The 15,993-nt window shown below is 40.1% G+C and overlaps 2 protein-coding genes across 3 annotated transcripts in view; one reads left to right on the top strand and one right to left on the bottom strand.

The window, feature by feature from the left end:
- The window catches only part of WAPAL (wings apart-like homolog (Drosophila)), a 159,698-nt gene that overhangs the window by 117,291 nt on the left and 26,414 nt on the right, over nucleotides 1-15,993 (bottom strand). The gene's annotated exons all lie outside the window — the stretch shown is intronic.
- The window catches only part of OPN4 (opsin 4), a 24,536-nt gene continuing 16,680 nt past the window's right edge, over nucleotides 8,138-15,993 (top strand). Inside the window, exons 1-2 of the mRNA XM_009334644.1 lie at nucleotides 8,138-8,430; nucleotides 15,716-15,858. Of these exons, the coding sequence (XP_009332919.1) occupies nucleotides 8,404-8,430; nucleotides 15,716-15,858 (170 nt within the window). The 5' untranslated portion in view covers nucleotides 8,138-8,403. The remainder of the gene's footprint in view (nucleotides 8,431-15,715; nucleotides 15,859-15,993) is intronic.

Genomic DNA, 15,993 nt, shown 5'->3' with positions numbered 1-15,993 from the left:
GGAATGCCAGTTCTGTAGGAAGCAGGCAGAATTATAAAAGCAGAGTAAAGTGTGAAATAATAGTTTGGCTTTCTGAGGATCAGTGCCAGTGTTTTTTATCACTTTAGTTCATATAGGTTTGCTTTTGAGATGTTTGTTTATTCAGAAAGCTTTCTGTTTTGCTTTTTAAACTCTGAAAACAATCATCAAACAGAAGTCCACATTTTTATTAAAACAAAACCCTGAGCTTCGACTGACTTTTTATTGTAACCATACTGAACTACTTACCAATTCATCACCAAAAAATTAAGCAGAGTATATTTGTTAAGGAAACTCATGATGCTACCAGAGAATAGAAGCCCACAATGTTTTCATTACTTTCATGCCTAGAAATGTTAGGCAAGTCAAAGCATTATACCAGCACAGAATAAAAAGTCTCTGCTCCAAAGAGCTTGTTATCAAAGTATAGGGAGACAAGAAATGGAGGCATACTGGCAGGAAAGTAGCAGGTAACAATAAGACAAAATAGGTCATTGGTGACAATACAGCCAGCAGGCTCTGTGTGCCTGCAGCCTAGCTATTGTCAATGTCTCTTCTTGCCACTGCCACCAGCACAAGGAACTGCATGAAGACAAGCAAATCGTGCATGTTGGAAACTGTGTTCAGTGAATGATGGAAATGAGCATCACTGGCTGACAGGATGTGAGAGCTGGCAAGCCAACGCTGTCTGAAAGATGATAGGTAAGCTGGAGATAGATAATCCATCAAAGCCCTTGGAAGTGAAGACCAGCAATATGTATCTGATTTAATAGAAAAGGGGGCGTCAAAGAAGATTCATGGCAGTAACAGTCAAAGCAATGGGCTGGGAGAGGACAGAATCAAGATGAAAAAGGCTCAGACTGAGCTGGACATAGCCACGCTGGCACACTTGCACCCTGTCTGCAGCCGTGTGATAATTGCCCTGTACATTCCATTAATTAAGGTTGGAGAAAAAGGATGTCATAGCAACTGAAACAGAAGTCTGTGAGGATCCAGAGGAGGCACTTAGCACAGTAGGTATTAATAAAGGCCACATTACAGAGTTAAACAAAGAAGAATCTCTGTTCATTTAGAGGCCTCATGTGAACACTTGGGAAATCAGAGTCCAAGGTGATGACAGGATGGATGATAAGCCTAGCAGAAGAGTTTGTAAAGAAATGGGCATATGGCTTTACACTGCTGTACATTGAGAAGCTCTGGTTATAGAACTGCGGTGGATTCTCTTCCAGCTAAGCATTAGGTCTGTTTGATTTTGGACTTTGTGTGAAAGGTTTCAAGTTGCAGCAGGGAGAAACTCTTCACAGTGTGTCTGTTCTCAAGGGTCATGACAGAATCCTGCCCAAATCTTGAACACTGCTGTAATCTGAGCCAAATCCTGCTTCTGCTTCGGCTGCTGCTGGCCATTTTGGTTTGGGCAGCACACTTGTCACTGGAATCTCTTACAGACCCAGCTGAAATATCCTCTGGCATTTTTAATTTGCACTCACTTTTCAGGCTGTTTTCAGAAATGATTCAAATACAAGATTTTGAAAATTCAGGGATGTTAGTGAGTGGTCTGCTTCTCCCTCCTCATCCTGCCCAAATTCCTGAAAGTCCTGGGCACAGCGCAGGCTAGAACAGCAAAGCACAGGGCACCTGCAATAGCTGTGAGCTGCTGAGAGTTAAGCTGCAGTCAGTGATAAAGCTGTCTGCTTATTAGTGCAGTAACATAATTTTCTCCCACCAGTGGATTGACAATCATGTTTTTGTTTGGGTTTTTTTTGGTTTGGTTTTTTGTTTGTTTGTTTTACAGAATCACTGATGGTATTTCTAGAAAGGATAGGATTTCTTTCACAGGGATGTTGTAAGACAAGACAGTATGTGCCAGGAAAAATAGTTGTATAACCATCAGGGCAGTATATGTATTCTCTGCAGATCATTTGAAGACAATAGTGTGATTATCTAAGGAGAAAGATGATAATTCTTTAATATCAAATAAGACTACACTTTGTTTACCTTCTGGTTATCATGAACTATTATTTCTCAAACCCCAGGGTTTTCATTTTGATTGCTGTGTGTGGGTACAAATTGCTTCTTACTGTTCCTCTTCCATTAGTATTTTCATCAGAGACCTGGCTGTCTCCATTACTGTCCTCTATCTTACCTATCAAGATATTTATGCAGTCTCTCCCCATGATAGGCTCTAGTCACTGAGTTCTTTCTATTTCAGAAGTAACTACTGCATAAGCAGATGAGACTAAAAAACAAACAAAAACCAAATGGTACCAATTGTTCTTCCTGTAAGCAGTACAAACTCTCTATTCATGCTGACCCAAACCCGGCACTGCTGTCTGTCACTGGCCACTGTGTGCACCTCTAATGGCAGTCAGTACTTGACTGGGGGAAAATGCTTGATAAATAGAATTTCTCTGCCATTTTATTTCTTGTCCCTTCTCTACCAATAATTTTTTTTTATCTGAGTCCTACCCTAGCTGGGAAATACACTATTCTGCTGTATCTCTGCAAAAGCAAATCTTTCATAATGTCTGCTTCCAGCAAAGATGACAAGGCAGCTTGGAGACCACCGTGTGCTGACCCCACCTTTCAGCCCACTGCAGACTGAGCTGCCTGTGGCACAGACCTGATTTATTATGGGCAAGAGAATAGCAAGGGAATTTTCCTTTAAGTTTTGTATCTAATTATTGCCTGAAAGATGGGGAGGTTGTTCTTTCTGCAATGATACAGCAACTTTTCTATCGTTTTTAAAATATGATTTGTCCCTGCCTACAGTAGGCACTAAACTGCACCAGCACAATCAGCTTTATTTCACACATGTGAGAAGGGCTGGAAAGGTGAGAGCTCTTATTTGGGAACTGGAAGTAGGGAAGCTTCCAGCTGAAATTATTTGAGAAGCCATAGGAGATAGGGAAGGATGAATCTGAGAGCTCAGCCCACAAAACAAGGTAACAAGCCTTTTTTGGAGGCACTGCAAATCCAACTTGGCTGGTCTGGAGAGCTATTTGTGTGACAAATAGTCTTCAGACTCTGTGAGGAAGGACAAGAAGGACAGAGGTGGGTTGACCTTTTCAAGCTACCTGGCCTTGAAGCCATAAGCTACTGGAGTAAGCTGGAAGTACTACTGGGGAAACTAAGGCAGAGCACCTGCTGGATTGTGTCTTGCCATAGAGTGGCAGTCTAATGCCATGTTACAGAGCTAAATTCATACTGTTGAAGAGATCACTGGTATAATCATTTCCTCTCCGTGAAAAAGACTTTTTTTTTTTTGGTAAGTCTTAGAAAAAAACCTTGTGTTTGAATGGACTTTTCTAAACCATCCTTTCTGGTCTGGCCCTTCTGTACTCAGCCCAGCCCTGGGATTCTCACTCTCCTGCTGTGGGACTAAACAGCTCCGCGGTGTTACATGCTTGTTGGCTGCACCCAGCAGTTTGTGCTTTTGCTGTTCACTGTAGATCTTGGCTACCCTATAAAATTACAACTACCTATGAAGTGAATTATTCACTTCTACAGCTGAGCAGAAACCACGTTGATTTGATTTACTGTTTTCTATTTTGTCTATTGATTTTTGGGTAGTCCCAACAGTGTGCTCCCATAAAAGTCCATACAGAACTTTGTACTCAGTTTAACAATTTTATTTACAAAGGGTGTTCTTGCCTCCATGTCCCCTTGCCAAGTTACTCCAGGCACGAACAACTAAATTTAATTTCTATGATTAATAGAGCACAAAGAAGATATATATTACACAACTTTCTCCCTGCTTTGTTATTTGGGGTGCCAAAATTGCAGTATGCTGTCTGGGAACAGCTAGGAAGTGGGAGAGTTCCCACCTGACAGATCTTAGCTGTTAAAAGGCAGAAAGAACACAGATGGTTGAAACCAGATTTCTGTATAAAGTGAGCAACCAGTTTTCACCTGCATATCTAAGCAGATAAGTTTGTCGCAGGTATCAGTACAAAAGTAGGCTTCTGAAAATGCTTCTGAGAAATACGTTTTCAGATGCTACAGCCACTGACAAGCAATACCACACTGAATACCCAGGGCTCACAACTTCTATACAGGAGGGACTACGTAAGGAAGCCTGCTATGGACTCAGATTTTATAGCGTGGTATTGCCTTTTGAAAGGCAGATACTGAAAATAGATAGGCTTTCAAGTGAAAAATCAAGAATTCCTCCCTCTATCCCATTGCTTACAGAAAGAACTAGCATGTTTAGAAGGCAAGCAGAGCATATTTTGAGGGTAGCATTGTTATCCCCAAGGTGTTTTACAGGGGTTATCGCTATCATTCTCCCCATCATAACAGGGGGAAAAAATCACCAACTTCCTTGCTCTGTGCATTCCTCATTTGTGGTAACTCAAATACCAGAACTGTATCTGCACTCAAAGAAGAGTAGGAGTTTACCTTTCCCATTACCGAGTAGTCTATTCCTCTCTCCTCATGCTGGTCTTGGAAACCTAGGTGATCTTTTGTAAAGTTTAAGGAAGCCCAGGTGAGCTTTTGTAAATATGTCTCAGGGACATTAATGCCTGGCTGACCACACCCCTGGTCTTCTAACTCTCCTGGAGTTTCCCAACAGCAGTCTTTATCTTCTAAGCAGCGGATTACGTGTTCTTTCAGTCCACTCTGTATTTCTGCAGATGAGCTAAAACCTAATTCTACACAGAGGCTCCAGCCAAAGAAAGGGACACTGTTCCTTTTCACCCATTGTGAAATAACTCCTATGCTTATCTGGACTTTAATTAAATTTTACCCATGGATTATCTTTCCCTTGCCCTGTTAGACAATTTTCTCAGTTTCATGGAAGGGCCTCAGAGTCCGTGGTCTTTCTGCTATTTCTGCCTGTAGTTTATAAAAAGCTATGACCAGAAGTTAATTATCAGTAGCAAGAGGTGCAAGTAAAAGTCAGGACTCTAAAACTGGGAAGGATGTTCTCACCATACCTCAACGTGACAGAATTCAGAGAGATGAATTCTGGGCAGGTTTTCTTTTCTCCAAAAGTGACTGGAGGGCAGTTCAGACCTGGGCCATAAGCCAGGTGGTCTTCCGGCGTGTTTCACACACAAAACTGTGACAGAAATGTTTGAAAACTTTAGGATGAGCAGGATGGCTTTAGAAAGTATATGGGGTCATGAGCTGATACATTTTCTCCATTAAGCTCCCCAGGGATACAACAGAGGTAAGCTTTTGGTGGAGAATAGACAAGGGACAGACAGAGGGCAAATTTCCCTCCAGATCCACCAGTCTAGCCTTCTGATGACTTTAAGCCTTACATGTAAAGAAAAACAATTAGCGCTCAGTAAAATACTTTGAATTGTTCTCTCTGGTTTAATACTGCATATAAACCAGAAGCAAATCTGCGAGAATAAAAGTTTGGTGAATGATTTGCTATTATATGTCTTTGTCTGACTTCCCCAGCCCTAGGTACAGTGAATGAGATGCCTCATATTTCACACCTTGTGCAGTTCTAGGACATGACTCCTCTCCTTCCATGGAAGCTGAGGCATTGCACATAAAATAGGTCAGCTGAATCGCCTCTAGCAATTGGCTGCAACACAGGATCAGATAATACAATCATATGAGAACATTTCCATTGGACTTGAACCTTAGTGTTAGGGTCCAATTTTCAGAAGTAATTTCACCTAGCTTGCAAGTGCTTAGCATTCACAAAAGCAGGCCCCAGAGGCCAAGGAAGGATACCAAATCAATAGCCCTCTTTGGACTAGCATCCACTTCTCACTGGGGAAACTCTTTCTCTCCTTTATACTGCATATTCTTTCATAATATACTCTCAGCAGCTGCTGAACTAATCAAATTAATCTATCTGGAAAGGCATGTACAACAATGCCAAATCTAATGAAGCAAGAAGACACATAGTTTCTATAATGTCTAATTTGCTTAAAAAAAGACTACATTTATTCCATGATTTGATTCCAAATATATTATGGGCTCCCGTAAAAATGCCAAAGAATCGGATGCTTCCAGGCTAACTGGAAACGAAACATTTTCAGTGCATTGACTTGTTATTAAGATGAGAGGAAATAGGAAGGAAGAAGAATGTAATCTGTGACCCAGGGAAAAGGAAAACTTAATGTACGAGCTGTATGTAAACAGATTGAGTGTTGGCATTGCACAAAACTAAGACATAAAGCAGAAAACTAAGAGGATTTGAGCAAAGAAAATTAGAATACCGAGTCAAAGAACAACTTTGATCTGGTATTTATGCCTGTCCTTGAAGATTATATGTCTCAAACTTTGTCTTATCATTTTGGTAACAGCAGGATGTAACTGTACGCAACTTCTCCCATTTGTGTGAACTTTATGTTCAAAGATCTCCCATTTCCCTCCTTTCTCTCCACTTCGATCATTAAAATGTACTTTCTGCTCTACTCCCTTGATAAGCTTTATATGAAGATAGTACGAGCTTTTGCCAGTTCCATATTGTGGCTTTCTGTAATGACATCTCCTGCCTTTTTAGTAGTAAAATGCAAAATTATCTTCCAAAAAGGTCCTGTCCCTCAAAATGTCCAACACCATTGTTTGTTGCCTCATACCTACAGTGTGCTGCATGCAAGCACCGTGTATGCAAGAACATAGAGTGATGGATTTGGAGTTCACATCAATGTCTTTTGAAGTTCATACCATTAATGCCACATCCACCATTGCCCTGATATATTCACGTGTCTGATATCAGATGTAGAGAAGAGGGGAAGAGCACATCCTAGAAAATGACCACAGAAACTCAGACATTGTCAAAGTCAAAAATTGTCAGGTGATTAGCCACCTCTGAGCCCAGTTCTGCCACAGCTAGTTTAAATCTGGCTTGGTTGTGTCTACCTAGCACTGCAGGGCAGGGATACTTGATGAAATCTCTCTGCCTTTCACAACAGGTCTGCTAGTAATTATTTTTAAGGTCTCACAGTTTGAGATCCTGTAGAGTCAAAGTGTCTCCTGGCTAATGTTCAGTGGCCTGGTGACACACGGTAAACGCTAACTTCCTTAAATGACTATGAAGGAAAGGGAATCTGCAGCACTATAGGTGAGTGCCTTTGATATAGAGGCACAGCTCCTGTTCATGCAAAGAAATGCAATCCCTTTTTCCTCAATTTAAGGTTAGGTACTGCAAGTGCTAATTTAAGGAAAGGTACGTGAGAAGGGGAGTCTGTGCTGAGCTGAGGGAATACAGTTCCCACCGTGACTATCAGCCTTCTCACAAAGGCTTTCCAGAAACAGTTCACACCATCTATTTTTATTACCAGCTGCAATGAAGCTAATAGCTTGCAATAGGGTCATTCTGATGGTGGGTGGAAGGCCTAAACTCTGTGATATTCAGGCTGCAGCATCTGCTAGAACAGCTTTTTCACACTCTGTGCCTAATTCTTTGCTGCAATTAAACTTCACTTTACTACAGTGAAAACCAGCCTTCAACTGGGAATACAGCAATTCATATCTCTTTGCACAGTGCAATGTAAAGCAAGATTTGTGTGAATAAGAATCTGCTCACATACACCCTAGCTAAACACAACTGAAAAAGAAAGCAGACAACTCTTGAAACAAGTGGTTATTTGCTGTTCTCTGCCTAAGGTATTTGTGTGCTTTTTTTTTTAACTGAAGAGCAGAAAAGGATGATGTCAGCGGGTTTTATCCCTATTTTTTGTTTATTTTTAGAAGTAGACCAACAAATAACCATGACCTAAATTCTACAAGACAGAAGTGCATACAAGCACATTGTTAAATATCAGTATCTGTTTGAGTTTGGACAATTTCAGCAGAACTGTACACATACATCTTCTTTAAAAGCAGACTACAAAAAACTAATTCACCAATACAGTGAAAATGAACAGTAAGGTCTAATATTTAAGACAGATAGTGAAGTCAACCTTTTAACTTCTTTGTCTTCATACACGGATAATGCGGATATAGTATTAAAATTCAGACATAAATCTGTCAAAGGCAAAAAAGATAACGGCACTTTTAAGTGAGCATCAGTTTTAAACTGTCATTAAAGTGAAGCTGGAATCTGGATGGAACAAGCTTCAAACTGGGCATGTGCAGACCCTGCTGTCTCCTGTATTTAAATGGAAGCTGCTGCTGCTGCCCTTTGCTAAGCTGAAGATGGAATGAAGCAATCTGAAGCTCTAGTGAGAAACTCTGCAGCGGATCTCACATTATTCCAGAGAATTTGACAATCTGCTTTACACACACAAAAAGGTAAATTGGCTGACTTAAATTCAGAGGAGAGCTTTTCTTTTTTTTCGCTTAGATTTTGTTCACCTGAATAATCAGCCCATTCAAAGGGGGATCTCTTGTCCCTCTGAGGACCCCAACGGCACCAAAATTGTGGAGTCCTTCAATGCATGGAATGACTCAGAAGCCAACGCCTACACACCGATGGACCTGCCTCTTAGAGCCCCAACAGTAAGTGTTTTCTGTCACTAAAAGCTGTAGCAAGTAGTTCTGCTGGCAAAGCTGGCATTTATAGAACTGTAAATGGCCATTTAAGGTGCATGTACACATTTAATGCTGTAATGCAATAATGAACAAAATGAAAACTTAAAAATCTTTTTATTCCTTTAACTATGTATTTACTGCAGAAAGGACTGTAGAAGCAGCGTTTTTCAGCAGAGTGACATGGGCAGAAGACAGGGAGGAATGTCTAATGTAAAGTACACCAAATATGTTGCAAACTATCAAAACAACATGTTCTTGTGCACTAAACAGCTGTTTAGCAGTTCAAACACAATGCTCTCTTGTGTTATTATTCAAGATGGGAATCTCCATCATTTCTGTAATAGTCTGTAATTGTAGTGGAATGCTTATGTAAATGTTAGAGTTGTTATCTGCAGTTACCCAAGAGAGCTGTTCAGAAGGTTTTCCCAGGTAAGTTCTATCAAAGCTCTTTCTCAGTTGTTAAATACTAATTTCCTTAGAAGTGTGAAGGTGACAATGTGCTGTGATGACACTTCAGGATGGAATTTATTTGGGCATACTAAAAATATTCTCCATCCCACCCTACAAGCCCAAACCAAAGGAGTTCAGAAGTCCTCTTCCTGGTTGTGTATCTCAGTATACTATTAGGACTACAAAGTTTTGTTCGCCTGCTGTTTATACGAAAGTCTGTTTAAAAGTAAATAATAAAAAACTGATCCAAGCTAATTTTTAAAGTTTTTAAAATCTGAAATTCAACTTAAAATCTTGATGTGGTCGCACCAGGTATTTTGGCATGGCCCACGTAACACAGTGGACACTTAAAAATTGTGTGCAAGTTTCAAACGCTCCAAAAGTTTTTATGCATATAGTATGTTGGATTGGGTGTTTAGTTTGATCCTAACTTATAATGAAGGACCAGTAAATATTTTATTATTTGCATAGTAAAAATGCAGTCTATTTATTTATTTTTTTAATAAAACCTGGATGTGTGCAGTGTATTACAGGAAAATAAACAGAGAAGTGTCCTGAGCCAAGGCACTTACAAACTAAATTAGATGACTAACGTATGAAAGAGTATAGCAGAACATAGCAGGGAGGGAGAAGAGGAACTGCAGAGTGCATGGCAAAATGGAAAAGGATGCTGGGAACAGAGTGATTTACATCACAAAATTAAAAATGGATTTTTTCCTTATTCTGCTGAAAGAGGTAATTAGCTGTCCGTTTCCTCTCCCTAGGTCAAGTGACTGTATTTTCAAACTTTTGCATTTTAATTTGATGCAAAGATTGGTTTAAGTGTTTCAGGACTGAAAGCAATATGTGCTGCTTGTGTTTGAGATTAAATCCGGAAGACAGGATACAAAATCTGCTATCCAAATTGCTCAACAGGACAAACATTGTCTCTGGAAAGCCCTGCTGCCTACTGGGAAGAGGGCTTAGCAGTTGGCGTCACCCTGCTGAAACCATAATTGAGGTGGGATTACGCTCCTCTTTGTGCTGCCTGTCATCACAGAGCAAGCGCCTACAGAGGCAATCTCAGAAATCAGAGCAAGGAACTGTGAAGAAAAATAAGCACTATCAGTTGTTTGAGGCCTCTTGTAGGTAGGCAGTACAAACACTGCACCTAGAAACCCTAGGAAATTACAGCATTTCTGTTCTGATAATTTTTCTAAACTATATGATTTGTTGTAATGTAACAGGCCTAACACTACCATTGGTTGTGTAAGTCATACTGTGTAAATAAGCAGCTTCATTACCTGTTTGTTGGAAAATTAAGAACAAAGAAACCTGATACGCTGCCAAAGTCAATGTGGGACTGTTCAAATCCCCAGATGACCTTATTTTTTTTTCCCTAGAAGTGTAAACTAAACCTTGCTTTATACTCTTGCCATTGGGAGAATGTGAGGAGTGGACTGTATCAAATATGATTTATATTCAGTACAAGTATTTACATGCATGGCCTTGCTCCTACCATCATCACTGATAGCTTTAGTAGGACTTCAGTAATCAACGTCTCCAAGTGAACAGTAATTAGGTGATACGATTTTTTTCACTCTGAAAAAGAACAGATTTTTTCCCCAATAATAGGTGAACTGTGTTCTTTGCATGTTGTCCTTTTTTCACTTATACACAAATATTTTTCTCATGCTATGGGTGGGGGGGAGGGTTGGACTTTCAAAAATGGTATGTCTTCTGGTAGAAGTTATTCAGAGGTGAGCTGGTTTGGTTGGTTTTGGGGTTCTTGTAATCAATTATGAAATAACTATTTAGAAAACCTTCTCTTCAGGAAAATGTGTATAATAAACAGATTCCCAAGACAGAATAGATGCAGGCATCAAATACTCCTGGGTTTTGTATCTGATCTGGACTTCCTTCTAACCTGGGCAAATCACTTAGGAATCGTGGTTTTGTCCTGGACTGCAAAGGAATTCCTTTATCCTTTTAACTGTCTTCAGGCCAGTGTCTTGCAGGGTCTTGACAAACTTCATGGTGAAATACAAGTTCTGCCCTACACTGATGTTCTTTGTGGCTGATTCATTTTTACCCCTTCTCTGCTTGCACTGGGCCTTAGCAGAAGGGACTGTGTGCTGCTCTCTTCCCAAAGAAGCAGGCTGGCTCCTCAGATTGGCCCTCCAGGAAGAATTCTGCCTCCTTTGTAACCAGCTGTGGCAGCAGGCCATAAATATAGAATAACGAGGCTCCATGTTGTGCTGCAGCCTCCACAGACAAGGCCAGAAGAGCAAGCATTTAGACACGTTTATCTATCGAACACTTCCTTTTCTCCAAACTCCCCAAAAGCATCTCAAGTTTCTAAGTCTCAGTCAAGTTTACTGAATGATAACTGAAAACATGGTCAGTTCTGTTTTGGCTGTTTGGTTGTAGGCAGTAGACAAGCATTCCTTTAAGGAGAACAATGAGCATTTTAAGAAGGCAGACTGTATTAAACCTAGCTGTTTCCCTCTATTCTAGTGTTTCCGCAAGGACACACTTAAACCTGCTGGAAGGAAATACACTAATGTAGAGCAATTTCATAACTTCATAACTTCTTGCCACTGGCTCTATTGATGCAAATGACAGAGTAGGATTTAGAAAAGGATTACACCTATATATGGAGGATGAAAATATCCTCCACTAAGATTATCCTTTCAAAGGGATAATAACCCTGTTTTAGGGTACAAACCAACTGCTAAGGCCCTATACTGAAAATGAAATTCCCACATCACTGTTCGTTATGCATGTTTCGCAGCTCTGTGAAACACCCAGTCATGGCTAAAGGCAGGCTACTGTTTTGTCAGGAATGCTGGTCTGAATCAGTGTGGCACTTCCCAAGTACCTTACCATGCCAAAATTATCCATCTGATTCTGCAAAACTGTAGTGTAAATGAATAATAAATGACATGCCTATCAGAGATTAAAAACACAAATTCTTTTACAGTTCTAGCAAAAGGCCAGTTTTCATATACACCCAAACAATATTATAAAACCTGCTTTCAAGGTTGACTAAAATGCCATCCTTGGCTAGAAGATAGGGTCTCCAACTGACCCTCAGTACTTACGGTGAAGAAGTTTTGTTATATTACAGTTACTACCTTGGTGTCCTCCACAGCTTCTATGACCATTTTGTTTGCTTGCTTGAGAAATGTGCAATATTTATATTGACTGAATGTCAGGAAGTTGGTGCTTCCCAATTAATTTCTTCCTACGGAATTAATACCTATCTAAGCCACCCACAGCACGGTAGGCCTGTGGGTATACTGGCACCCAATGGTCCAGAGCCTCAGGTACAAGCATCTTTTATTTGTTGACTCAGGAAAGCTGTAGTCCATTGTCCATCCACTGGAAAATGTCCAACCTCTTAGCTTCCAGTTCAGTTTCTTTGTGCATTTGGTGATGTTTTGAACCATGTTACGTTAAATAAATTATTGTCATATCACTTGGAAGAGAAATAATGAAGTGCTGGTTTGCCTGCTCATTTTTCTTATCTTCATTACGAGGTGTTTATAGAAAGAAGGCTGAACAGAGAAACATGCAAGGCAACAACGGTATGTATTATCAATGCAATTGAAATAGTTGTTCAGAGTATTCTCAAGGGACAATTGCTACAGTGGGGATTGCAACAGTGGGATTTTTATTCTCCCCTGCCAACCAAGTACTCATACCGTGGGGTGACAACAGAAGACAGAGACTAAACAAGGCTAATCTGCTGGAGAAACTGAATAGAGAAAAGCTTTGGGAATTGTCTGATTTCCTGATTATCCTGCTGACCTGGTTTCCTCAAGCACTATCTTTTTCTCCCTGTCTTTTCTTTTGACGTACAATTCCCTTAGAAGATCTAGAGCTGAACTTGATACAGGCACGTGTTTTCATCTTCTAGTAAGGAAGCTGTATGTATGCAACTTAGTGATGAATTTGAAGTGCTTAGGCCTGATCTAATGCCTTGTCAGTCAACTAGTACCTTTCTTTGACTTAAAGAGGCTTTGAATCAGATCTGTATTTCCAATAAAAACAGTGAAATTACTTTTTTTAATAACTGACTTTTTCCTCTTAGGGAACAGCCAGAGTTGGACCCTGTGGTAAAAATCCTAGGCCTACAGGAAGTCCACACTGAAACGTAAATTTATTCCTCTTTGCCACAGACCTTTTCTTTGCCCATATATTTAATATTATTTATGTCCTATTGCTGCTCCAGTATAAATATCATTCCTTTCTTTTTTTCACACGGCATTTTTATTGACTCTGAACTTGTTTCATTCTTGAATAAGTAATTTTAGTCTTCTACTGTCCCTTAAATAACCTTTCCTCTCTTGTGATTTCTCTGTGTATTTATATTTATCTTTTAAATTTGTCCTTGTCCTTAGTCCTCCACAAATTTAATTCAAATTAAAGCCACTTTAATCTGTTCTTTGTAGCCAAAACAAGCTCCTTTAGTTGCTTCATTTCTGTTACCTTGACCTGATTAAATGGATAGCTACAGGGAAAAACATCAGAAATCTCCACTCCATTAATAATCATCATCAACTCTGTGTAGAACAGCAGTTAAAAAATATTCTAGCCACAAGGCTAAGGAGAAAAAAAAAAAAAAACAAACAAACCAAAGAACACCCGATCTCATTTATTTAAAACAGTTTTATCTCAGACTCTCCCTCCCCACTTGCTGTTAGTATGGGATTTTTTGTTATTTTACTGGCAGAGTGTTAAGTACAGCAATTTCTACCTAGGCAAGATGCCCATTGGTGTTAATGATGTGACACCAGCTTACACTTTGCTGCAGGAACCTGAACAATAAATGTCATGATACTGTCATTCAGTTAGTGTACCAACCTTAACATTTTGCTCCAATTATAATAACAGCCAGAGCTACATTTTCTCTCTCTAAGATTAGAGTATTTGTCCAGCATTTAACTGCTGCTAATGTAGAAACCCAGGGAGCATGCTCTCCTTGTTGAGGATTGCTGTGGGCAGATCTTCAGCACACAAGCAAAGACAATCTCTTCCAGAATTCCAGACACTCCTGGGGTTCACCTCTTGCTACTGGCACATTGGTTTTAAATACACACTGTCTCTAATAACTTCAGCCCAATCTGAGAGATGCATTCAGAAGTAACGTCTGCCTCTATTGTCTGAAAATACCCATTTCCTTTGATAACCGGGGTGTTGTCAAAGGCATTTCTGAGTTGCACTCCAATGGTGAACGCCAACTACTAACAACTGTAGCATAAAAGGGAGAACTTCGTATCTACCTCTGTGCACTTTCCTCCTTTCCTACCAGCAACCTTCCTTTTCCTGGGAAGCAATGACTGCGTATGACAGTTGTACCACCACCTGCCAGTACTTGTGACTGTAAAGAACATATCCAGCCTCCTAGCATTATTTAAGCTTGGTATGGGCACAGACCTTGGTACAGGCAATTCCCTTGTCCTGGATCCTAGGCCACAGCCAGGTTGACAGCATTCACAGCAGGCAGGCTACAAACAATTCAAAATACTTCCTGGGCTTTTCTCAACCCTGGTGTGATTCTCATAGCTCAGTAGCTGAGGAATGCCATGGCTGCAGCTTGCAGGCTTGAGCTATAAGCAGTGGTCACGGCATGCCATTCCAGAGTAAGTGCCACCCTTGATGAGAAAAGCCTGGCTATGGAGCAGGATCTGTCCATGCAGATGAATTAAGATGGGGCTTGGTATTTTTCATTAATACAATAGCTGGTTGGAGCTGATGCCAAGACACGTTTAGGACAGTGGCAGTTGCACAGAGATGAGTGTTTAAGTCTCCTTGCCTGACCTTGTATCAAAAGGCAGCAGAACAGTGATGGTTTGGACAGCTGTTCTTTTCAATTTGTTGCAAGTCTTCCTGCTTTCTGGGTGCTTCCTTGTTGTTTCCTTCATTACTGATCTGGGGTCACTTGGCCTAAAATGTGTTTGTGGCTCCTGATACTTAACTAAAAAATGTTTATAAATTATTATTTAAAATGCTGTAGTCTTCAGACTTGGCTACTGAATTTTGCTATGAGTTATTAATTAAGACACAAATGCTTTCATCAAGTGCTTTACCACATACTTCATAGAGAGCAAAATACGTTCATTCAGTGCAGAGCGAAAACAGAACTGGTATGGAAAGCAGGCATAAGGTATAAAGTATTTATGTTTTAGTTTTTATGATCCTTAATTTAGTTTCCAGAAGACTCATGTTCAATGCTGCCAGGCTTTTGGTAACTAAGTCTTGAGGGCAGCTAGCAATTCAGTGTTATTCAGTGGGCGAAATGAAACAGCCATACTACTAAAGGAGTAAATGCATGTTTATCCATAGAAGATAATTTCTACTTAGTCAGAGAAGTCTAGGCAGTGATGTCAGAGGACAACAGAAATCATACTTCATAGGTACAGAAACTTTCCTGAAATGAAAACTACAGAAAACGTACTTGTTGTGAAGTACTGCATTACTTGATGTCAGATGCTATGAAAAGGGTCCCTTCCTGTCTCTGTTTTTCTCTTCTATATCCTTATCTTTCTTTTGGGAGAGAATAGATTGCTTTTCTTCACCAGAATTCTAAATCAACAATAAACATATAAACCGCCCTTTGACCCTTGCACTGCTGATGGCGTATTTATCCCCGGAAGATGATCAACAGTAAATGTAATTTGAAACCCATTAGCTTATTCTGACTTTTTTTGCTTGCTGTCTTTTTGCACTCTTGAACATTTCCTCTTCTAGAGAAGCACATGCCAGCTTATTCAGTAAAGTCTGACAATATACCTATGACCTCTTGTTTACTCCACAGAAGATGACAGTGCAAGATGTTCCTGGTGCCTTTCCTACAGTGGATGTCCCAGACCATGCCCATTATACAATTGGAGTAGTCATTCTTATAGTGGGGATCACAGGAACTCTGGGTAATTTTCTGGTCATCTATGCTTTCTGCAGGTATCTTTCTTCTGGATTTTTTTAAAATACTCAAATTTATGAACTTTAACAGTACCTTGACTGTGCTCTCCAAATGCAGTGCAGGCACACTATCAGATTACTCTACAGACATAGTAAAATGCACCAAGAGACATT

Source organism: Pygoscelis adeliae, unplaced genomic scaffold (genome assembly GCF_000699105.1).
Source record: "Pygoscelis adeliae isolate BGI_AS28 unplaced genomic scaffold, ASM69910v1 Scaffold361, whole genome shotgun sequence".
NCBI lineage: Eukaryota > Metazoa > Chordata > Aves > Sphenisciformes > Spheniscidae > Pygoscelis > Pygoscelis adeliae.
The sequence above is the reverse complement of the archived record's forward strand: the minus strand, read 5'-3'. Positions and strand labels throughout refer to the sequence as shown.